We start from the raw sequence: 26,369 nt of genomic DNA on the forward strand, positions 1-26,369 counted from the left end.
ACACACCTGGTGGAGCCAGAGAGAGGAGCCCTAGTGCTCTGTCACTCCACACACCTGGTGGAGCCAGAGAGAGGAACCCTAGTGTTCTGTCACTCCACACACCTGGTGGAGCCAGAGAGAGGAGCCCTAGTGCTGTCTCACTCCACACACCTGGTGGAGCCAGAGAGAGGAGCCCTAGTGCTCTCTCACTCCACACACCTGGTGGAGCCAGAGAGAGGAGCCCCAGCGCTCTCTCACTCCACACACCTGGTGGAGCCAGGGCCTCATCCAGCACCTCAGCAGAGCTTCAGTCGCCCTCTAGTGGACAGAGTGAGTATGACCTCAGACATTTCCTTCACTCTCTGAGTTCACAGAGCCATCTGGGGGCACTGGGCTTATCTGTGTTTCTCAACTGATCTCAGATCAGCTCAAGTGAGTGTGGAATGAACCCAAACCCAGCGTTTCAGGGGCGTATTTGTCTCTGTCTGCGTTCATACTGCACTGGAGAGAGAGACTTACCTCATCACACACCTGGGAGACACACTGGTGACAGGTCAGGAAAAGAGCAGCACTCTGGAGTCATTCCACTGGTTTATTTATTACACCCCAACTCATTACACACACCAGTGTACTTACAATACCACCATGTACCACAGTAATCACTCAGTAATAACACTGTGAGGTTATATCAGAGAGATCAGACATTTGTCATCAAGCACTTTAGAATGTTTGTATTTACATTTCAGATAATAGAAAATATTTTGTTCATGTCTGTAGTAAACCTGCTTGGAGTTTCATAAATAAAGTCATTTTACTTCAACTGATGTTTACCCACAATCCCACATTGCTATTTAACACTTACAAACACCTCCAGTGGACAGATCCGCAGAGTCTTCAGAGTAAAAAAGAAAGGAAACAGTCTCTCAGTGAAGGAGTGTTTAAAAGTGTAGAGAGGTGTGTTGTCACTGGGGTCAGAGAATGACACCTTCCCCCTGTCCCAGTCCAGCTGCACTCTGACCCTCTGGAGTTTCCTCTGCACAGTGAGGACTGTAAGTGGGGAGGTCAGTGCTGTGTATTTCCCACTGATCAGCCCTATACCCCACACTCCTCCTGCTGGGTTCAGAGCCACATCCCCTTTTCTGCCGATGGACTCTCTAACCACACCCACCATCCAGGCCACACCCCCCACTTCTACATCCCAGCAGTGTCTCCCTGAGCTGAATCCCTCAGAGCCTAGCACCCAACACCACATATCAAATCTCTCTGGATTATCAGGAACCTGCTGTCTCTCATCACTGCGTCTCACACTGGTCAGATCCTCAGACAGTGAGAGGAGTGGATGTGCTGTGTTTGGGTCCAGAGTCACAGGAACTGAAGGAACAGAGAATGAGACGTCAGCACTGATCTGCACAAAGGGAAACCGTCAGACACAAAGGGGTCCTAATGATATAAACTGGGTTTCACAAAAACAACATTATAGCCTCAGATACAAGTGTGAGAGAAGCACCAGAACAAAAGGATAATATTTCACAATCCCTGTAAAAGGGATGAAAGCCTGTCAGTGTTTGTGTAGCTCCTGTCCTTCCCCTGAAATACAGTATCACTCTTAAAGCAGCATTTTATTATGAGCATCAGTGAGATTAAGGACTGGTGCTCAGTCTCTTCACTCCAGGGCTCTTACACAGACAGGACCAATATGACTCTGACTGGCTTCATCAGCTTGTGGAAAGGATGCTGAAGATTCCCCCTGTACAGTGACAATGTGGAGCTCCCTGCCCCCAGTACTCACTGTATTGAACAGTCCCCAGCATCTTCTCCCACACTCTGTACTTCAGATTGCCCAGGTGCTTGGCCACATCAATCAGCGCTCCTGAGACCTTCTCTGGATCCCCCAGTGTGCACTGGGCTCTGCAATAATATTCAGGAGTCACTTGTGCTGTTGGTGTGGCTTCATTACCATAGAAGATTATCAGCAGCAACATCAGATCTTCATTCTGTAAGAAAATGGCTCCATCCCTCCCAGCGTTCTGCCACACAGCCCCACTGAGAAACACACACTCACAGCCCCACTGAGAGACACACACTCACAGCCCCACTGAGAGACACACACTCACAGCCCTGCTGAGATACACACACTCACATTCCCACTGAGAGATACACACTCACAGCCCCACTGAGGGACACACACTCACAGCCTGACCCCACTGAGAGACACACACTCACAGCCCCACTGAGAGACACACACTCACAGCCCCACTGAGAGACACACACTCACAGCCCCACTGAGAGACACACACTCACAGCCCCACTGAGAGACACACACTCACATCTAGATGGGGTTCATACTAGATGGAAATAGTATTCATTTTATTACTTTAATAATTTCAATGTTCTTCCATAGTCAGCGGTAATTATTACAGAAAGAGGCATTTCTAACACATTCCACAGTTCCTCACTGATAGAACGCTAAAGGCTAATAAACTACTTAATCTGATGAGAGTTTGTTTACCTGTTTTGTGTGTCCTTGTACTTCTGAAATAAAGAGAGTGTTTCAGATTTTTTCACATTTCTACACACAAACACTGGGAGCTTACATTGATGTATCAAACCTCTAAACCATTTCTGCAAATATTAAACACATTCTCTGAGTTTCCACTCAGAGCACAAATCCACTCAAATCACACTTTTTGAAAAACTTTACACACAATTCTCTACTTCTGGCACAATTCTCATGAATGTAATTTCTTTCACATGGAAAGCACTACTATTCAAAATGCTGAACACAAATGACCATCTGGCCAAATTACCTCCTCACCAGTTTAGACACTTGTCACATAAATCACAACTTACACATGAATAAAAGGGCCACAGATATGTAAATCACAACTTACACATGAATAAAAGGGCCACAGATATGTAAATCACAACTTACACATGAATAAAAGGGCCACAGATACATAAATCACAACTTACACATGAATAAAATGGCCACAGATACGTAAATCACAACTTACACATGAATAAAAGGGCCACAGATATGTAAATCACAACTTACACATGCATGAAAGGGCCACAGATACGTATGCTCTGCTGTATTGGTGAACAATGGATGCCAAAGCTGCAGTGAGAGTCAGAGTAAGAGATGGAGGAGGGGTAGGAGTTCTCCAACACCAGGCCAACCCTGGACCCTACAATACTGCCCATCTGATCACCTTTTGGCCACCCTCCACAACATCATGACTCCACCAGCACAGATGAGCCAGAGCAGCCCACGTGGGTTATCATCTGGGACAACGTTAGTTTCCACCGGGCTGCTCTGGTCCACAACGGCTTCCTTACCCACCCTGGATTTTCCAACATGTGTCTCCCACCATATTCACCATCTAATGGAAGAACGTTTATCTGCCTGGTGATGGAAAGTTTAGGACCAGAATCCACACAGAGATGCCCCTTCTAAAGACAAAGGAGGAGGTATGTGGTGGTGTTCCTACAGAAGCACTCCAGGGTTGGATACCTCCTGCCAGGAGATACCTTCCACTGCCTGGCCAGGGAACCATCACCTGTGATGTGGATGAGGTTCTGTGGCCAGACAGAACAAACGACAGGATGCAGAACCACTGACCTCGCGTGACCCAGGCATGTACCTTAACCACTACACTACCGGCTGCCCGATTTAGCTCAGATTCATGGTGTTTCTCCACTTTCCTGTGTCATTTTGAACGTATGATGTCATAGCTCAAACAGACAATGATACATAAGGACAGGAATCATATCACATTTTATTAAGACTCGAGAGGGTGCAACCACTGCTGGCTTGGGCATGTAAACACAAACTAAATTATTACAAATGGCTTCTAAATATCTGTCCACTGTAGTGGACAACATGCATGAAAGGGCTAACCCTGTTATACATGTGTCCAGTGTGTGGATGTTGTATGAAAGGGTTAACACTGTTATACATGTGTCCAGTGTGTGGATGTTCACTGATCTAAATTTATCCTGCTGGATAAAGTTTTGAAGAGATATTTGGAAGTTACATGAAAAGGGGGCTTTGATACTATATTGTATAAATGAATGTGCGTCAGCATTAACAGCAGTCTGTATAGAGTCCCACAGACACAGGGTGAACGGGTCTTACCTGCAGGAATGAGACGTCTTCAGCTCCCAGCTCCTGTTTTATGACTCTGATCTGTTCTGAGAGGGATGATATCTCTTCTGTCATCTTCTCAATCTTCTCCTTCATCATCTGACTCTTCTGCTCCTCTTCATCCCTCAGTGCAGTGATCCTGGCTGCCTCTTCATCTTTTAGGAACTGCTGAAGTTTCTCAAACTCCATCTTTATCTGTCTCTCTGTGTGCTGGGCCTGGCTCTGGAATAAACATTATTCACCATCATTTCAGCACAATCCAGTGCTGCATTTTCAACACTGTGATTTAAAGGCCTCAGTACAGTACCTTGATGTGCTCTGCTGTTTGATCACAGAGTAGTTTCATTGCAGTGAAGGCTTTTAGCTTCGTCTGCAGTGGAGCCAGTGCAGTCCTGAGTTTCTCCTGGAAAGAAATGACAGAATCCACACTTTACTGAGGAAACAGACAGACAGTAAACTTCACTGCCTACACAGACAGCACAAGAGCCCCTGTTCAGACAGAGATGAGCCAGAATGGAGACTCAGGTCACAACTTGTGTAAAAACAATGTGTTAATTGACACATACATATCTGTGCATTGATTCTATGACAGGTAAACAGGAATGACTACAGCAAATTACTGCACAGATATTCTGTTGAAGGGTCTAAGGTCCAGGAATGTGTAAATTAAATTGTTCCAAGTTTCATGTAGTGTTTAGTCTCTTTATGACACAATGACCTGCCCTGTAAGGCCACATACACTCAGTGAGCACTTTATTAGGTATTTATTAGACTTGTTTCTTAGACTTCTGCTGCTGTAGCCTATCCAGTTAGAGGTTTGATGCGTTGTGTGTTCAGAGATGCTCTTCTGCATACCACTGTTGTAATGTGTGGTTATTTGCATTACTGTCACCTTCCTGTCAGCTTTGACCAGTCTGGCCATTCTTGTCTCTAATTAACAAGGTGCTTCTTTCTGCAGAACTGCTGCTCACTGGATTTTTTTGGTTTTTCGCGCCATTCTCTGCAAACACTAGAGACTGATGTGTGTGAAAATCCCAAGAGATCAGCAGTTTCTCAGATACTTGAACCACTCTGTCTGGCACCAAGAATCATTCCACGTCAAAGTGTAAAACCCCACAGCTAACCCAATGACGGAATTTAGCGGGGGCCGAAGGGGGTTTTGCGTGCTTGTCCTTCTGGCGTTGCTGGGAGAACATTAGTTGGGTTAATTATTATCCTCCGTACAAGAACAGAGCACAATTATGTTTAAGAATATACTGGGTCCGTTGCCATGGGTCGGATATGGATTGACCTGCCCCATATCCCGCTTATAGCTGGCCAGAAACGGATCAGTACAATTCTTAATATTCTCTGTTCTCAAACGGGGCCGTATTGTACGCTTAGTGGTTACTATAGTTTTACTCGTTTATCTGACTCCATTTAAAATATAATTTAGAAATTTGGGTTTGCAACTTACGCGGACCTCGGGAGTGATTACATTCGACTTGTACCTGCGCCACCATTACTCAATAGATGCTCCCGGGATTAGCATTACTGCTGAAATCTCAGTTCGGTGGAGAACTCAGAGGCTGAGGGTCCAGTCAACACAATACATGCAAACCTGCCATGATAGTTGCGAGCCCAGGTCGGCGTAGCATTAACTGGGCTCCTTAGAGCTAATTTGGCAGGAACCGGCGCTATAACGCCCAAGGGTTCCCTTCGCACCAAATCACAAGAGCCGTGCGTCCCCCGACCCTTTAAGGGACAGAAATTGCTGGCCGCACAGCTTAGAACTACCACAGGTGTACCGCCCCGCCGATCGGTCGGTCTTTGGCCACCATTTCCCCCTGAGTATTTCAGTTGTAACTTAGGCTGAAAAGGTACAAGATGAATTTGAGTCATGGAGATCACGCAAGTTCCAAACAAAATAGTTTATTCGCAGACAGGTAGGTTATTAGCTTTAGAATATCACAATCAAGTATAAAATACACAAATTAAGAATAGAAATAGAGTAAATAATCATACCTAGCCTGCTTGGACTACAAAAAAAATAGAATATGCCGTATGGAAAGTCGAATACGATCTTCCTGATACTTACATACACGTGCAATATGCTGTGTGGGAAGTCGAATACGATCTTCCACTGCTACACATACATACATACATACATACACAAGACATGTTGTGTGGGAAGTCGAATACGATCTTCCCAGATTGGTCTGTCTCCCTTGCTTTTATGCCAAATCATACGTTTGGAACCAGGCGGCAGTGCCATAAATCAACCCGGAGGGGTGGTCAAATCTGGAATTTAGACCCCCACCGTTGGGGGTTGTTCAGTAGGGAAAATGAGATGATTACCAGGAGAGGACGTGTAGGTTTTCCCTTGGGATACTGAAACTATAGTTTATTAAATTCCATTTGGTATGAAATGTATCTCATCCGATTCCTTGATTTTATCAGATCACATCCATACCAAACAGATTACCCTTATGTTTCATTATGTTGCAGTTATCATGAAACTTCCCTCCTGATTATCCATTTTACATGCAATTCCTGTTACCATTACATAAGACTTAATGCAATAATACAAGGATCACATGGGCAATGTTTTGAATATTGAATATACTGTGGCATTGTCCGGAGTCTTCCCCCTTGGAAGTGACCAGGTATGGGGTCACAGGGAGGTCACCAATGTTCGGGAGGATTCTTTTCCCATGACCCAACTGGCCTTGGACCACTCATACATCTTAACTCCCCAACTCTCATGGTAATATACCTTTTGGATAAACCTGATTTGGGTGAATGAAAGGAAAGGAGACATCCCAGACTGTTTGGTTTCTTCTCCTTATCTCCGAAATCCAGGCCTTGACCCTAAAAGTGAGTCACCCATCTATAATTTACAGCCAGGCCCACCAGGCAGGGGGCTAAAACACATGGCTTCTACAGAGACAACTTTTGCCCAGTTTCCCCTCGGCTCCTGAATGGTTATGCTATCAAAGGTAGACTGTTACAAAAACTAGACCATTACACCAGTCACACTGAACCAATCAGAATAACACCAAACATCACTATATTCTGACCTGGGATTATCATGAAACATCTTTATGCCCTCTCCAGTACTCCTGTACTCAAATCCTGTAGGAATGTGAGAAAAGGGGGGCCCCCAGGGCCTAAGAAGGTGCCTCTAAGAATCCTTCTCTAGCTCTCCCCCACAGGCATGTGTGCCAACGGTGGGGGCTAACAATGTATGCTCCAGGAGAGGGAAGTCAGCAAGCTGACCAGCGCATGAGACCAAATGTTACTTATGACTGGCTTACAAAAGTCACTTAGATCACATTTCTTCCCCATTCTGACATTTGGTCTGAAAAACAGCTGCACCTCTTGACCATGTCTGCATTCCTTCATTCATTCAATTGCTGCGACATGATTGGCTGATTAAATATTTGCATTAACAAGCTGATGTAGAGGTCAGTGATCACTTGAATGTATATCTGACCATGAACTTTGACCCCTCCTGTCCCATGCTGAGCACTGCTCCCTAACACAGCTCTGAGAATGTCTCCACACTCCTGCCCCTCCCTCCTGTCTCCATGTCAGTCATGTGATACGTAGTGAGGAGCTTAAACTGCAGTCAGGCCTGAGAACTAAAATGGATCCTTTTGAGATTATAACCCTTTGGAAATACAATAACTACTTCATTAGAAATTCACAATCATGAAAAATATTAAGATTCAATATTAATTATATTTCCAGCACAAATATATATATATTTTTAGTTCCAAGGCCCTGTAGATGACAGCACTACAAAGCTTAATTTAAATTAAAATGTAAGTGAAATTTGTAAATTATAAAAGTAATTTCATGAGACAGTTACCTTATTTTCTTCTGCAGCCTCCTGAACTGGTCGAAATTTGTGGTTTTCATGTTTTTTTGAAGTTTGACAGACAAAGCAGACAGGTATTTGATCCTCCAAACAGAAGAGTTTGAGTTTCTCACTGTGCAGACTGCAGAGCACTTCAGATCCTGCTTCAGCTCTCTGACTTCTCTCCTTTAAGAACGACTCACAGGCATTCCTCAGAGACAGGCTAGGGAGAGGTGGATCCATAGAAGCTCTTCTTCTGCAAACTGGGCACTCCTGAGATCCCTTGTCTCTCCACCAATGCTGCAGACAGGCCTTACAGAAGCTGTGACTGCATCTCAGGACAACAGGATCCCTGAAGATTTCAGAGCACACAGGACAGGAGAGGTCCTCTTCCAGGAGAGAAGGTCCAGACGCCATTCTGTCCCGTCTGTTCTGAGCTCAGTAATGGCTTCTGCTAAATCTGTAGTTCAATTTCACTTCCTGCTGTTACACAAGCAGCAGGTAAAAATAATAAATGTCTTTAAATTTCTGTTTCTCAGTCTGTTTTTGTTCCTGTATCTATAGTCTAAGTTATCTATAAGCAATTATGTTTATGAGCTAATAAGTTCCTTAATTTCTGGAAAATATACAGTAGAAAACATATCATGAGATCCCCAGTTCCAAAGCTTCGTCTTAGCATGAGAAACTGTATGTCCCTCTTCATGTGAGATGCACCCAATTATAGAGACACCATTTCCTGCAGTTGGCAGCAATGCATCACTGAGGTCTGAACGGCTTATCTGCCAGCAGCAGCAGCTCTCATGTGTTCATCAAAATGGAGTCTCATTTCCCAGATAAACTCAAGTACACACCCTCCCTTACAAACATGATTCACACACAGATGCAGAGCTGGAGTCCACAATCCATTCCTCTTCATAATATCGTCACTGATGAAGCTAATGGAGAGAGCTGTGCTTTAGAATAGCTCATCTACAGCGCTGATGAAGCTAATGGAGAGAGCTGTGCTTTAGAATAGCTCATCTACAGCGCTGATGAAGCTAATGGAGAGAGCTGTGCTTTAGAATAGCTCATCTACAGCGCTGATGAAGCTAATGGAGAGAGCTGTGCTTTAGAATAGCTCATCTACAGCGCTGATGAAGCTAATGGAGAGAGCTGTGCTTTAGAATAGCTCATCTACAGCGCTGATGAAGCTAATGGAGAGAGCTGTGCTTTAGAAGAGCTCATCTACAGCGCTGATGAAGCTAATGGAGAGAGCTGTGCTTTAGAATAGCTCATCTACAGCACTGATGAAGCTAATGGAGAGAGCTGTGCTTTAGAATAGCTCATCTACAGCACTGATGAAGCTAATGGAGAGAGCTGTGCTTTAGAATAGCTCATCTACAGCACTGATGAAGCTAATGGAGAGATCTGTGCTTTAGAATAGCTCATCTACAGCACTGATGAAGCTAATGGAGAGAGCTGTGCTTGTGGGGCTTTGAGTACCGTTCACCCTTTTCACTCAGCAGGCCTCCAGGCTGTTTCTTGCTTCATAAGGACTGTGCAGCTGCATAAGGACTGTGCAGCTACAGTTGTGTTCAAATAAATAGCAGTGCGTTAAAAAAAGCGAATGAAGTACAAATATTCTTTAATAGCTTTTAGTTCAATATTTCAAATGTAGTGGAAACATTACACATTCAATTCCAAATCAAAGCATAAATTTGATCAAGTCTGTGTTATTCTTTTACAGGAAGCAAAGAAAAGGAATATTAATCTGTTAAAAAAAAAAAAAACAGCGTGTCAACATTTGTCTCTCCAAACTTTCTTCAAACTGTTTAAACTGTAGAAATCTTTCAAGATTTAACTTCATTTTGAATTACTGAACTAATATTTAGTTAATGCTGTAAAGTAAGAAAGGGTGTGACCACCCTTTGCATTCAAACCAGCATCAATTCTTCTCGGTACACTTGTACAAAGTCAGGGGTTTTGTAGGCATATAGTCATGTGTGTGATTAACCAATTATACCAAACAGGAGCTAATGATCATCAATTTAATATGTAGGTTGAAACACAATCATTAACTGAAACAGAAACAGCTGTGTAGGAGGGTTAAAACTGGGCGAGGAACAGCCAAAATCATGTCATACACCATGGCAAGATTGAGCACAGCAATAAGTCACACGGTAGTTATACTGCAACAGCCAGGTCTCTCCCAGGCAGAACTTTCAAGGCAAAGAGAGGTTTCCAGATGTGCTGTTCAAGCTGTGTTGAAGAAGCACAAAGAAACGGGCAACGTTGAGGACGTAGCCGCAGTGTTCGACCAAGGAAACTTAGTGCAGCAGATGAAAGACATCATGCTTACTTCCCTTCACAATCGGAAGATGTCCAGCAGTGCCATCAGCTCAGAATTGGCAGAAACCAGTGGGACCCAGGTACACCCATCTACTGTGCAGAGAAGTCTGGTCAGATGTGGTCTTCATGGAAGAATTGTGGCCAAAATGTCATACCTCCGACGTGGAAACAAGGCCAAGCGACTCAACTATGCACAAAAACACTGGGGTGCGGGAAAATGGCAGCAGGTTCTCTGGACTGATGAGTCAAAAGGTGAAATATTTGGCTGTAGCAGAAGGCAGTTTGTTCGCTGAAGGGCTGGAGAGCGGTACAAGAATGAAGCATGGTGGAGGTTCCTAATGTTGGGCTGCTCAGAGACACCGGGAGAAAAGCACGGGGTGCAAGTTGTGATCAGGACGAGCACACTGACACACAACTGCCCCTACATGCTAATTCACATGACTGTATTCTCACAAAAACAGCAGTGCTCCAGCAGTCCTTGTGCCAGGATAGGGGGGCTCTTCCTGGGGGAATTTGGGGATGGTGGCTCAGCCTGGGCAAATAAACCACTGGATGATTCTTTCTGGAATTTTCTCTTTATTATTTTTCATGAAATAAGTTTTGTGAATTAGAAAAAAGAAATATTCCATCATGATGTTTGAAGTGAAATGAATTGAAAGTTACACTCCAGCTGTATTTCTGTAGGACCGTGTCTGTGAGGATGCAGTGCGGGTCCATGGGGCAGGTCAGCAGTGGAAAGCTCTGATCACCCTGCAGAGCTCTGAGACTCTGTCTCTCCTCTGTACTCAGGGCACTGTGGTGAGCTGAAGCCCCTCTGCTAGTCGATGGGTGGAGCCAGAGAGAGGAACCCTAGCGCTCTCTCACTCCACACACCTGGTGGAGCCAGAGAGAGGAGCCCTAGTGCTCTGTCACTCCACACACCTGGTGGAGTCAGAGAGAGGAGCCCTAGTGCTCTCTCACTCCACACACCTGGTGGAGCCAGAGAGAGGAGCCCTAGTGCTCTCTCACTCCACACACCTGGTGGAGCCAGAGAGAGGAGCCCTAGTGCTCTCTCACTCCACACACCTGGTGGAGCCAGAGAGAGGAGCCCTAGTGCTCTCTCACTCCACACACCTGGTGGAGCCAGAGAGAGGAGCCCTAGTGCTCTGTCACTCCACACACCTGGTGGAGCCAGAGAGAGGAGCCCTAGTGCTCTGTCACTCCACACACCTGGTGGAGCCAGAGAGAGGAGCCCTAGTGCTCTCTCACTCCACACACCTGGTGGAGCCAGAGAGAGGAGCCCTAGTGCTCTCTCACTCCACACACCTGGTGGAGCCAGAGAGAGGAACCCTAGTGCTCTCTCACTCCACACACCTGGTGGAACCAGAGAGAGGAGCCCTAGCGCTCTCTCACTCCACACACCTGGTGGAGCCAGGGCCTCATCCAGCACCTCAGCAGAGCTTCAGTCGCCCTCTAGTGGACAGAGTGAGTATGACCTCAGACATTTCCTTCACTCTCTGAGTTCACAGAGCCATCTGGGGCACTGGGCTTATCTGCGTTTCTCAACTGATCTCAGATCAGCTCAAGTGAGTGTGAAATGAACCCAAACCCAGCGTTTAAGGGGCGTATTTGTCTGTCTGCGTTCATACTGCACTGGAGAGAGAGAGACTTACCTCATCACACACCTGGGAGACACACTGTTGATGGGTCAGGAAAAGAGCAGCACTCTGGAGTGATTCCACTGGTGTATTTATTACACCCCAACTCATTACACACACACCAGTGTACTTACAATACCACCATGTACCACAGTAATTACTCAGTAATAACATTGTGAGGTTATATCAGAGAGATCAGACATTTATCATCAAGCACTTTATAATGTTTGTATTTACATTTCAGATAATAGACCATATTTTGTTAATTATGTCCTTTTGTTCATGACATTTCATGTCAACCCGCTCTGAGTTGAATAAATACAGTCCTTTGACTTCTGCTGATGTTTACCAACAATCCCACATTGCTATTTTACACGTACAGACACCTTCAGTGGACAGATCCGCACAGTCCCCAGAGTACTAAAGAAAGGAAACAGTCTCTCAGTGAAGGAGTGTTTAAAAATGTAGAGAGGAGTGTTGTCACTGGGGTCAAAGAATGACACCTTCCCCCTGTCCCAGTCCAGCTGCACTCTGACCCTCTGGAGTTCCCTCTGTACAGTGAGGACTGTAGGTGGGGAGGTCATGGCTCTGTATTCCCCACTGGTCAGCTCTATACCCCACACTCCTCCTACTGGGCTCAGAATGAAGACCCCTTTCCTGCTGAAGGACTCTTTAACCACACCCACCATCCAGGCCACACCCCCCACTTCTACATCCCAACAGTGTCTCCCTGAGCTGAATCCCTCAGAGCCCAGCACACACAACCGCCCAACACATCTCTCTGGATTAGCAGGAACCTGCTGTTTCTCATCACTGTATCTCACACTGGTCAGATCCTCAGACAGTGAGAGGAGTGGATGTGCTGTGTTTGGGTCCAGAGTCACAGGAGCTGAAGGGACAGAGAATGAGACGTCAGCACTGATCTGCACAAAGGGAAACCGTCAGACACAATGGGTTCCTAATGATATAAACTGGGTTTCACAAGAACAACATTATAGCCTCAGATACAAGTGTGAGAGAAGCACCAGAACTAGAAGATATTAATATTTGATAAGTCACACACTGTATAATCCCTGTAAGAGGGAGCAAAGCCTGTCAGTGTTTGTGTAGCTCCTGTCCTTCCCCTTAAATACAGTATCACTCTTAAAGCAGCATTTTATTATGAGCATCAGTGACATTAAGGACTGGTGCTCAGTCTCTTCACTCCAGGGCTCTTACACAGACAGGACCAATATGACTCTGACTGGCTTCATCAGCTTGTGGAAAGCATGCTGAAGATTCCCCCTGTACAGTGACAATGTGGAGCTCCCTGCCCCCAGTACTCACTGTATTGAACAGTCCCCAGCATCTTCTTCCACACTCTGTACTTCAGATTGCCCAGGTGCTTGGCCACATCAATCAGCGCTCCTGAGACCTTCTCTGGATCCCCCAGGGTGCACTGGGCTCTGCAATAATATTCAGGAGTCACTTGTGCTGTGGGCGTGGCTTCATTACCGTAGAAGATTATCAGCAGCAACATCAGATCTTCATTCTGTAAGAAAATGGCTCCATCCCTCCCAGCATTCTGCCACACAGCCTCACTGAGAGACACACACTCACAGCCCCACTGAGAAACACATACTACAGCCCCACTGAGAGACACACACTCACAGCCTGACCCCACTGAGAGACACACACTCACAGCCTGACCCCACTGAGGGACACACACTCACAGGAGGGGGGGGGGGGGGGGTCATACTAGATGGAAATAGTTTTTTACTTACTTTAATAATTTCAATGTTCTTCCATAGTCAGCAGTAATTATCACAGAAAGAGGCATTTCTAACACATTCCACAGTTCCTTACTGATAGAACGCAAAAGGCTAATAAACTACTTTTGATATTTAATCTGATGAGAGTTTGTTTACCTGTTTTGTGTGTCCTTGTACTTCTGAAATAAAGAGAGATTTTTTCACATTTCTACACACAAACACTGGGACATTACATTGATGTATCAAACGCCTATACCATTTCTGCAAATATTAAGCACATTCTCTAAGTTTCGACTCAGAACACAAATCCACTCAAATCACACTTTTTGAAAAGCTTTCCACACAATTCTCTACTTTCGGCACAATTCTCATGAATGTAATTTCTTGTATTCACATGGAAAGCAGTACTTTTCAAAATGCTAAACACAAATGACCATCTGGCCAAATTACCTCCTCACCAGTTTAGACACTCGTCACATAAATCACAACTTACACATGAATAAAAGGGCCACAGATACGTAAATCACAACTTACACATGAATAAAAGGGCCACAGATACATAAATCACAACTTACACATGCATGAAAGGGCCACAGATACGTAAATCACAACTTACACATGAATAAAAGGGCCACAGATACGTAAATCACAACTTACACATGCATGAAAGGGCCACAGATACGTAAATCACAACTTACACATGAATAAAAGGGCCACAGATATGTAAATCACAACTTACACATGCATGAAAGGGCCACAGATACGTAAATCACAACTTACACATGAATAAAAGGGCCACAGATACGTAAATCACAACTTACACATGCATAAAAGGGCCACAGATATGTAAAGCAGAACTTACACATGAATAAAAGGGCCACAGATACGTAAATCACAACTTACACATGAATAAAAGGGCCACAGATATGTAAATCACAACTTACACATGAATAAAAGGGCCACAGATATGTAAATCACAACTTACACATGAATAAAAGGGCCACAGATACGTATGCTCTGCTGTATTGGTGAACAATGGATGCCAAAGCTGCAGTGAGAGTCAGAGTAAGAGATGGAGGAGGGGTAGGAGTTCTCCAACACCATGCCAACCCTGGACCCTACAATACTGCCCATCTGATCACCTTTTGGCCACCCTCCACAACATCATGACTCCACCAGCACAGATGAGCCAGAGCAGCCCACGTGGGTTATCATCTGGGACAACGTTAGTTTCCACCGGGCTGCTCTGGTCCATAACTGCTTCCTTGCCCACCCTGGATTTTCCAACATGTGTCTCCCACCATATTCACCATCTAATGGAAGAACATTTCTCTGCATGGTGATGGAAAGTCTAGGACCAGAATCCACACAGAGATGCCCCTTCTAAAGACAAAGGAGGAGGTATGTGGTGGTGTTCCTACAGAAACACTCCAGGGTTGGGTACCTCATGCCAGGAGATACCTTCCACTGCCTGGCCAGGGAAACATCACCTGTGATGTGGATGAGATTCTGTGGCCAGACAGAACGAACGACAGGATGCAGCCAAAATGTGTTTTTCTTTCATTATGATTCATTATGATGTTATAATTTAGCCTACTGTATAAAGTATTTGTAGAGAACACCTTGAACACCAAGAGCATGTGTTGAAAGGTTTTCATTACTTTTGGGAAAAAAAAGATTTTGTTATTTTTTTGGTGTGTTTGTAGAACATGTTACTGTAGTAAATGATAAAATACTGTATAAAACAATCAGCTACTGTCCATAGCTTGTATGAGCAACACTGAAAATGCAGAAGGCGTAAGCCCACTGATAAGTAAAACTATTCATAATCGTGTTTTTCATTTAGCAAATCTGTGTTCAATAAGTAACGTTTATTCATTTAGCAAATCTGTGTTCAATAAGTAAGGTTTATTCATTTAGAAAATCTGTGTTCAATAAGTGAGGTTTATTCATTTAGCAAATCTGTGTTCAATAAGTAACGTTTATTCATTTAGCAAATCTGTGTTCAATAAGTGAGGTTTATTAATTTAGCAAATCTGTGTTCAATAAGTGAGGTTTATTCATTTAGCAAATCTGTGTTCAATAAGTGAGGTTTATTCACGATGCATGTGTGTGTCATTTTCACACAAATTTGATTTGGAGAAGTGGGAATATGGTTTCAACAGAAAAGTTTAATTTAGCCAGAGATTTGTGGAGTTTTTCCAGCATGGTTAATGGTATTGCAGTTTTTGTTTAGAGTTTTCAGAACTTGAGGTATGGTTTCAGAAAACATGTGTAAAGAATAAAAAAAACCCCTGCATTATCACTGTAGCGAAAACTCAGTCCTCGAACACTGCGTTGGACACCACATTAATATCTTTAAGTAACTTTACATATCAGGTCCTAAAAACTGTAATATAATATATCATGTGTTGATGTTGGATAGGGTAGCCCTTTACAATACAATGGCATTCTTGCAGTGCATTAGCTTTGTAAATACCATATGTAATGTAATATAATATTTTTGTATTTACTTACTTTAGGAAGACATTGTTACTGTGTATTAACCACAAACACACACACACACCCAAACACACATACATACATACACACACTCACACTCACACACACACACACACACACACACACACACACACACACACACATACATACACACATACACACACACACACGAACACACACACACACACACACACACATACACAGACAGGCTACATCATCACTCACACACAAACACACACACAAACCCCATGCTCCTCAACCTCACATAAGCCTATAATACATAAATGTATGAACAATATAACTACAGCTGAACCCAGTCAAATGACAAACACAGCACAAGTTTGGTTAAATAAAACATCCAAGTGAATAATTATCACTACTTTGAGTAAAACCTGCAAAATACAGATGCAGGGACAAATAGGCCTAATATGCAGAATGTCCCCTTTAACAAACAATGTCCACTACAGTGGACAGATGCTTTTTCATTCACAACTTATTTAACTGAGGAAATTTTTTTGACCTATCTGCATAGCTTAGAAGGGGAAGAAGACGACAGCCTTCACGTGGCCTTCTCTGTAAGTCGCAAGAGATGGTGCAAGACCAACTTGCGAAATTTGCGAAACAAATGTCGCCAATCAAACATCGAGCTGGCAGGCCAAGGTACGGTGGAGCGTCCCATTCAGGACGGGCAGTCATCCCGACCGTCGAAAACCGTGGCCTGCCAGTGCTCCAACTCAATGTCGAGGGCCTTACCACCACCAAACTTGAGGTTGTATGTCACCTGGCTGATTCCAACGGGGCAGCGGTTGTGCTCCTGCAGGAGACACACTGCACAGATGATAACATCCTCAAGATGCCTGGGTTCCATCTCGCTGGGTCCATCCACAGTAAGCAACATGGTGTGGCAACCTTCGTCAGGACTGAACTAAGCTGGTCAGCCAGTAGCCAATCCCCACCAGGCTCTAACATCGAGTGGCTGGTTACCATAATCCAGGAAACATCAGTCATCAACGTATACAAGCCCCCACCATCCAAGCTGCCTGCGTTGTCACTCCCGTCCGTAACTGCACCCGCCATCTATGCAGGTGACTTCAATTGTCAACACACAGACTGGGGTTACAACCACACAACACCTAACGGAGTGGCATTGAGCGAATGGGCCTCCAACACCGATGCTCTGCTGCTGTTCCAAGTTCCAAGCCTCCAAGTTTCTTCTCTGCACGCTGGAATACCTTTACCAACCCAGACCTGGCCTTCGCCGTGTGCCACAGCAATGACCCAAAACCGGAGAGACGCGTCCTGGACCGGTTCCCCCGCTCACACCACGGACCGTCCATCATTAAAGTCCCATCACTGGTGCAACCGGTCACAGGGAAACCTGTCAAAAGATGGAATTTCCAGAAGGCCAACTGGGAGTCTTTTGTGGAGGAGACAGAAAAAAGGTCAGCTAGCCTGCCGGACCCAGAGACAGCCGACGTGGACACTGCCTATGCAGCCTACTGCGGGGTCCTTCTGGGTGCGGCAAAGAGGACTATCCCACGTCGTTACAACAGGAACTACATCCCGGGCTGGGACGAGGAGTGCAGCCGCCTCCTGCGTGACCACCAGCAGGCTAGCTCCAGGGAAGAGGTGGACGTGACTGCAGCGGCACTGCTCCAGAGGCTGGACGTCACCCGTAGGGCCAGATGGAATGAAGTTGTTGAATCAATCGACTTTACCCACTCTAGTCGTAAGGTGTGGCAGACTATCAATCAGCTATCAGGCAGAAATACAACGCCCCACAGGTGTCCGGTCACAGCAGACGCCATCGCATCCCAGCTCCTGAGGAATGGCAGCTTCCCGGATGCAGACAAAGACTTCGCCCGCCTGACATCATGTGAGGTGTCTTCCCTGTCTAGGGCGGCCAGCGCCTCCAACCTCTCAGGAGATTTTACAGCGGACGAACTCAGTGAGGCCACAAGTAAGCTCAAGCCGGGCAAATCTCCGGGCCGTGACAATATCCACCCAGAGTTCATCACCCACCAGAGCACAACAACATCTGGCTGGCTCTGTGCATTCCTCTCGTCATGCTACCGGAGGTGCAAGCTCCCAAAGACCTGGCGTTGTGCCTCCGTCATAGCCCTGCCAAAGCCGAATAAACCTGCAGAAGACCCCAAGGCCTATAGACCCATCTCGCTACTCTGTGTCCCATTTAAGATCTTGGAGAGAATGATCCATAGCCGCATCGACCCAGTGGTGGACCCACAGCTCCCACGGGAACAAGCCGGTTTCCGCCGTGGTAGGTCAACAGTGGACCAGGTAACACCACTTTCACAAGACATCGAAGACAGCTTCCAGGACAATGAGAAAGCTGGGGTAGTATACCTGGATCTGACTGCCGCATACGACACCGTCTGGCACCATGGATTACACCTGAAGCTATTGAGGACAATCCCGGATCGGCATATGGTGAAGTTCATCATGGAGATGCTGTCAAACCGCAGCTTCGTCCTACAGACCAGCGATGGCCAGCGCAGCAGGCTCAGAAGACTGAGGAATGGTGTCCCGCAGGGGTCGGTTCTCTCGCCGATGTTGTTTAACATTTACATCCATGATCTACCGGATATAGCATCTAGAAAGTATGGCTACGCAGACGACCTTGCCATCATGCTAAGATGACCAACATGGAAGGATGGCCTTAACCAAGACATGGGTACCCTGGTAGCCTACCTTCGGAGGTGGCGTCTACAGCTCAGCATCGGTAAGACAGTAACAGCAGCATACCATCGCAGCAACAGGGAAGCTAAGAGGGAACTGGAGGTGCGCATCGACAACAAACGCCGGGAGTTTCAGCAAGCCCCGAAGTTCCTCGGCGTGCGTCTGGATCGGACACTGTCCTTCAAACAACATCTTGAAGAAGTTAAGGCCAAGGTAACTTCAAGGGTCTCGTTGATCCGTCGCCTCGCCAGCACGACCTGGGGAGCCTCCGCTAAGACGCTACGTATATTTACCCAGGCCCTGGTCTTTTCTGCAGCGGAATACTGCGCCCCAGCTTGGAGCAGGAGCCCGCATGCGAGAAAGGTGGATGTGGCTATTAACAACACCCTCCGGATCATAACTGGATGCCTGAAACCTACCCCTGTCTTCCTCTTGCCAGTCCTTGCGGGAATCGCTCCGGCCGGTCTCCGGCGGGAGGCTGCCACCCTCGCACTGGCAAGAAAGGCACAGAAACACGACTGGCACATCCTGCATAACACCACAACGACAGCAGCGCCTCCAAGTAGACTCAAGTACCGCCACCCCTACAACAAGGCGGCAACAAGACCTATCCTGAAATGCATGGATGGTGGCAGCTTGGAAGCAGGAGTGGGAGATGGCCGGGCCCACCCGCATCCACGGCTACATCTGGGACCCGGGAGGTGGTGCCATAGGAGGAGATGACCTACCACGCCGGCAATGGACCTTATTGAACCGTCTACGAACTGGGGTCGGTCGCTTTAAACCGTCTATGAAGAAGTGGGGCCTGGCAGACAGCGCTGCTTGCGAGTGCGGCGAGCCTGAGCAGACTGCCGAACACATAATTACCACCTGCCCCCTATACAGACCACCCTCGGAAGCCAGCCTCTATGACGTAGGACCAGAGACAAGGGCATGGCTGCACGACATCGAGTTGGACCTCTGATGTTACACGAAAGAAGAAGAAGCTTAGAATAGAAAGGTTGACATTAATGGCATTTGGCAGAGGCTCTTATCCAGAGGGAAGTGCAGTTGATTAGACTAGGAGACAATCCTCCCCTGGAGCAATGCAGGGTTAAGGGCCTTGCTCAAGGGCTCAATGGCTGTGCTGATCTTATCGTGGTTACACTGGGGATCGAACCACTGACCTCGCGTGACCCAGCCATATACCTTAACCACTACACTACCGGCCGCCCAATTTAGCTCAGATTCATGGTGGTTCTCCACTTTCCTTGGCCATTTTGAACGTATGATGCCATAGCTCAAACAGACAATGATACATAAGGACAGGAATCATATCACATTTTATTAAGACTCGAATGGGTGCAACTACTGGTGGTTTGGGCATGTAAACACAAACTAAATTATTACAAATGGCTTCTAAATATCTGTCCACTGTACTGGACACCACCATGCATGAAAGGGCTAACCCTGTTATACATGTGTCCAGTGTGTGGATGTTCACTGATCTAAATTGGACAAAAACACTTTCCCTGCAAGTCAATAATTATCCTGCTGGATAAAGTTTTGAAGAGATATTTGCAAGTTACATGAAAAGGTAGCTTGGAGAATACTATATTGTATAAATGAATGTGCGTCAGCATTAACAGCCGTCTGAAAAGAGTCCCACAGACACAGAGTGAACGGGTCTTACCTGCAGGAATGAGACGTCTTCAGCTCCCAGCTCCTGTTCTATGGTTCTGATCTGTTCTGAAAGGGATGATATCTTTTCTGTCATCTTCTCAATCTTCTCCTTCATCTTCTGACTCTTCTGCTCCTCTTCCTCCCTCAGTGCAGTGATCCTGGCTGCCTCTTCATCTTTTAGGAACTGCTGAAGTTTCTCAAACTCCATCTTTATCTGTCTCTCTGTGTGCTGGGCCTGACTCTGGAATAAACATTATTCACCATCATTTCAGCACAATCCAGTGCTGCATTTTCAACACTGTGATTTAAAGGCCTCAGTACAGTACCTTGATGTGTTCTGCTGTTTGATCACAGATTAGTTTCACTGCATTAAAGGCTTTTAGCTTCTTCTGCAGTGGAGCCAGCGCAGTACTGAGTTTCTCCTGGAAAGAAATGACAGAGTCCGACAACAGACAGACAGTAAACTTCACTGCGTACACAGACAGCACAAGAGCGCCAGTTCAGACAGAGAGGAGCCAGAATGGAGACTCAGGTCACAACTTGTGTAAAAACAATGTGTTAATTGACACATACATATCTGTGCATTGATTCTATGACAGGTAAACAGTGTAGAACCTGCACAGCTAGACCAATGAGGGAATAGCTGGAGGTGAAGGGACGACGTGTTCTTTCCTGGCTGTTGAATGAAAGATTTTTAAATATCAAACTCCGCACACGAACAGAGCACAATTATGTTTAGGAATATACTGGGTCTGTTGCCACGGGTCGGATATGGATTGACCTGCCCCATATCCCGCTTACAACTGGCCTGAAACAGATCAGTAATATTCCTAATATTCTCCGTTCGTAAACGGGGCCGTTTTGAAAGCTTAGTGGTTACTCTCGTTCCACTCGTTGATCTGACTCCATTTAAGATATAATTTAGAAATTTGGGTTTGTAACTTACGCAGACCTCGGGAGTGATTACACTCGACTCGTACCTGCGCCACCATTACTCAATAGATGCTCCCGGGATTAGCATTACTGCTGAAATCTCAGTTCGGTGGAGAACTCAGAGGCTGAGGGTCCAATCAACACAATACATGCAAACCTGCCATGATATTTGCGAGCCCAGGTCGGCGTAGCATTGTCTGGGCTCCTTAGAGCTAATTTGGTAGGAACCGGCGTAACGCCCATGGGTTCCCTTCGCACCAGATTACAGGAGCCTTGCGTCGCCCGACCCTTTAAGGGACAGAAATTGCTGGCCTCACAACTTAGAACTATCACAGGTGTACCGCCCCGCCGATCGGTCGGTCTTTTGGCCACCATTTCCCCCTGAGTATTTCAGTTGTAATTTAGGCTGAAAAGGTACAAGGTGAATTAGAGTCATGGAGATCACGCAAGTTACAAGCAAAATGGTTTATTTGCAGACAGGTAGGCAGTTAACGTAGAATATCAGTCAATTACAATTAGACAAATTGAAAATAAAAAGTATAGAGTAAAGAATCTTACCCAGCCTGCTTTCGCTACACACATATACAGAATATGCACAGTGTGGGAAATCGAGTGCGATCTTCCCTGATAGGCTCGTCTCCCTGGCTTTTATGCCAAATCATGTGTTTGATCCAGGCGGCAGTGCCATAAATTAGCCTGGTGGGGTTGTCGAATCTGGAATTTAGACCCCCACCGTTGGGGGTTGTTGTGTAGGAAAATTAGATGATTACCAAGAGAGGACGTGTAGGTTTTCCCTTGAGTTATTGAAACTATGGTTTATTAAAATCCATTTGGTATGAAATGTATCTCATCTGATTCCTTGATTTTACTGGATCACATCCATACCAAACAGATTATCCTAATGTTTTGTTATGGTGCAGTTATCATGAAACCTCCCTCCTGTGTATCCATTTTACATGTAATTCCTGTTATTACAACACTGGGCATAATGCAATACAACCAGGATCACATGGGCAATGTTTACAATATTTTACCGGGTCTATTGACCATCTAAACAACAGTTTTGAGGTTTTCATCCAAGAGAGTAGTCCCTGGGGTAATGACAGCAGTGCCCAAAGGAGGGCACTGTGGTACTGCCCGGAGTCTTTCCCCCTGGAAGTGACCAGGTGTGGGGTCATAAGTTTTTAGGCACATCCTTTTCCCAGGAGTTTTAATGGCCCACATGGCCTAATTGCCCGGGAACCGCTCATCCACCCACCATATATCTATTCTTTATCCTCTTGGCGTCACTGGTCTGGAACTCCTCAAAAGGTACTTCAAACAGTATTGTCCTTTGTCCCTTTTGACACGCACCAGAACCCCCGCCTCACAAATGGCAGAGTCAACCCCCAGCTCCCAGGCTCCTCACAGATGGTCGTCACACTTTGCCCCCCTCCTACAACAGGAATGATTACAGCAAATTACTGCACAGATATTCTGTCGGAGAGTCTAAGGTCCAGGAATGTGTAAATGAAATTGTTCCAAGTTTAATGTAGTGTTTAGTCTCTTTATGACGCAGTGACCTGCCCTGTAAGGCCACATACACTCAGTGAGCACTTTATTAGGTATTTATTAGCCTTGTTTCTTAGACTTCTGCTGCTGTAGCCTATCCAGTTAGAGGTTTGATGCGTTGTGTGTTCAGAGATGCTCTTCTGCATACCACTGTTGTAATGTGTGGTTATTTGCATTACTGTCACCTTCCTGTCAGCTTTGACCAGTCTGGCCATTCTTGTCTCTAATTAACAAGGTGTTTCTGTCTGCAGAACTGCTGCTCACTGGATTTTTTTGTTTTTTTGCGCCATTCTCTGCAAACACTAGAGACTGATGTGTGTGAAAATCCCAAGAGATCAGCAGTTTCTGAGACACTTGAACCACTCTGTCTGGCACCAAGAATCATTCCACGTCAAAGTCACTTAGATCACATTTCTTCCCCATTCTGACATTTGGTCTGAATAACAGCGGCACCTCTTGACCATGTCTGCATTCCTTCATTCATTCAATTGCTGCCACATGATTGGCTGATTCAATATTTGCATTAACAAGCTGATGTAGAGGTCAGTGATCACCTGAATGTATATCTGACCATGAACTTTGACCCCTCCTGTCCCATGCTGAGCACTGCTCTCTAACACAGCTCTGAGAATGTCTCCACACTCCTGCCCCTCCCTCCTGTCTCTCTGTCAGTCATGTGATACGTAGTGAGGAGCTCAAACTGCAGTCAGGCCTGAGAACTAAAATGGCTCCTTTTGAGGTTATAACCCTTTGGAAATACAATAACTACTTCATTAGAAATTCACAATCATGAAAAATATTAAGATTCAATATTCCAAGGGCCTGTAGATGACAGCACTACAAAGCTTAACTTAAATTAAAATGTAAGTGAAATTTGTAAATTATAGAAGTCATTTAAATCTAAATCATATTATGAGACAGTTACCTTATTTTCTTCTGCAGCCTCCTGAACTGGTCGAAATTTGTGGTTTTCATGGTTTTTTGAAGTTTGACAGATATTACAGACAGGTATTTGATCCTCCAAACAGAAGAGTTTGAGTTTCTCACTGTGCAGACTGCAGAGCCCTTCAGATCCTGCTTCAGCTCTCTGACTTCTCTCCTTTAAGAATGACTCACAGGCATTCCTCAGAGACAGGCTAGGGAGAGGTGGATCCATAGAAGCTCTTCTCCTGCAAACTGGGCACTCCTGAGATCCTTTCTCTCTCCACCAATGCTGCAGACAGGCCTCACAGAAGCTGTGACTGCATCTCAGGACAACAGGATCCCTGAAGATTTCAGAGCACACAGGACAGGAGAGGTCCTCTTCCAGGAGAGAAGGTCCAGACGCCATTCTATCCCGTCTGTTCTGAGCTCAGTAATGGCTCCTGCTAAATCTGTAGTTCAATTTCACTTCCTGCTGTTACACAAGCAGCAGGTAAAAATAATAAATGTCTTTAAATTTCTGTTTCTCAGTCTGTTTTTGTTCCTGTATAAGTTATCTATAAGTAATTATGTTTATGAGCTTATAAGTTCCTTCATTTCTGGAAAATATACAGTAGAAAACATATAATGAGATCCCCAGTTCCAAAGCTTCGTCTTAGCATGAGAAACTGTATGTCCCTCTTCATGTGAAACGCACCCAATTATAGAGACACCATTTCCTGCAGTTGGCAGCATTGCATCACTGAGGTCTGAACGGCTTATCTGCCAGCAGGTTTCCACAAGCCCTGTTCTTCAGATTCTGTCAGTTCTCTCTCATGTGTTCATCAAAATGGAGTCTCATTCCCCAGATAAACTAAAGCACACATCCTCCCTTACAAACATGATGCACACACAGATGCTGAGCTGGAGTCCACAATCCATTCCTCTTCATAATATTGTCACTGATGAAGCTAATGAAAAGAGATGTGCTTAAGAATAGCTCATTTACAGCACTGATGAAGCTAATGGAGAGAGCTGTGCTTTAGAATAGCTCATCTACAGCACTGATGAAGCTAATGGAGAGAGCTGTGCTTTAGAATAGCTCATCTACAGCACTGATGAAGCTAATGGAGAGAGCTGCGCTTTAGAATAGCTCATCTACAGCGCTGATGAAGCTAATGGAGAGAGCTGCGCTTTAGAATAGCTCATCTACAGCACTGATGAAGCTAATGGAGAGAGCTGTGCTTTAGAATAGCTCATCTACAGCACTGATGAAGCTAATGGAGAGAGCTGTGCTTTAGAATAGCTCATCTACAGCACTGATGAAGCTAATGGAGAGAGCTGCGCTTTAGAACAGCTCATCTACAGCACTGATGAAGCTAATGGAGAGAGCTGCGCTTTAGAATAGCTCATCTACAGCACTGATGAAGCTAATGGAGAGAGCTGTGCTTTAGAATAGCTCATCTACAGTGCTGATGAAGCTAATGGAGAGAGCTGCGCTTTAGAATAGCTCATCTACAGCGCTGATGAAGCTAATGGAGAGAGCCGCGCTTTAGAATAGCTCATCTACAGCGCTGATGAAGCTAATGGAGAGAGCTGTGCTTTAGAATAGCTCATCTACAGCGCTGATTAGAGTTAAACAGGCAACTATTGTTTAGGACACTGCGGGGATCAAGAGAGCATTAGGTCAATAAACTATATCCACCTACTTAATCCAGCTCCTGGTCTAAGCGATGGTCCTGTCCTTGTTTTTCTGAACTGATTACTCAACAGGGTCCAAGTTCTTATCTATGTGACACAGGGAACTACCCTTCCCTCTAGGGTTTGCATCACACTTGTGCCTGCTTATCCACTCTGATAAGAGCATCTGCTAAATGCCTGCAATGTACTGCAAAAGTCAGGGGCCCGGGTGGCATATTGGCAGGGAAATTGAGACGTACCCGTGGCAGAACTGAGCAGAGTGTTATCAGCGTATTCACACCAGGGCAAACACCGACACCAGGAGGATGGGCGTATTCACACCAGGGCAAACACCAACACCAGGAGGATGGGTTACTGGTCACACAACACCAGAGCCTGGTCTCAGGGTCTTGGTTGAGACGTTCAGTTTGCCCGTTAGACTGGGGATGGTGCCCAGAGGACAGACTAAGGCCCTGGTGAGAGTACAGAACGCTTTCCTAAACCGTGAGGAGAACTGGGGACCTCTGTCGGTCACAACGTCTGTGGGGAGACCGTGGAGGTGAAAAACATGAGATACCGTTAACTTAGCCGTGTCAGAAGCAGTGCGGCAGGTAGGATGAAATGTACTGCCTTGGAGAATGGACTAACTGATGAGCGTGTTGCACTCTGAAGGCAGGAGAATGGACTAACTGATGGGTGTGTTGCACTCTGAAGGCAGGAGAATGGACTATCTGATGAGCGTGTTGCACTCTGAAGGCAGG

General features: G+C 45.6%; 1 protein-coding gene across 1 annotated transcript; it reads right to left on the reverse strand.

Moving 5' to 3' along the window:
• Window positions 1-551: 551 nt before the first annotated feature.
• On the reverse strand, window positions 552-24,701 carry LOC133128994 (uncharacterized). Its single transcript, XM_061242799.1, has 11 exons — window positions 23,954-24,701; window positions 20,871-20,966; window positions 20,555-20,785; window positions 13,259-13,463; window positions 12,313-12,821; window positions 7,980-8,402; window positions 4,434-4,529; window positions 4,118-4,348; window positions 3,151-3,160; window positions 1,769-1,909; window positions 552-1,350 (listed from the first exon to the last, which is right to left on the reverse strand). Exons 1-11 carry the CDS (start codon window positions 24,356-24,358, stop codon window positions 827-829), a joined length of 2,871 nt encoding a protein of 956 aa, XP_061098783.1. The 5' UTR covers window positions 24,359-24,701; the 3' UTR covers window positions 552-826.
• Window positions 24,702-26,369: the final 1,668 nt, after the last annotated feature.

Source organism: Conger conger, chromosome 5, assembly GCF_963514075.1.
Source record: "Conger conger chromosome 5, fConCon1.1, whole genome shotgun sequence".
Lineage (NCBI taxonomy): Eukaryota > Metazoa > Chordata > Actinopteri > Anguilliformes > Congridae > Conger > Conger conger.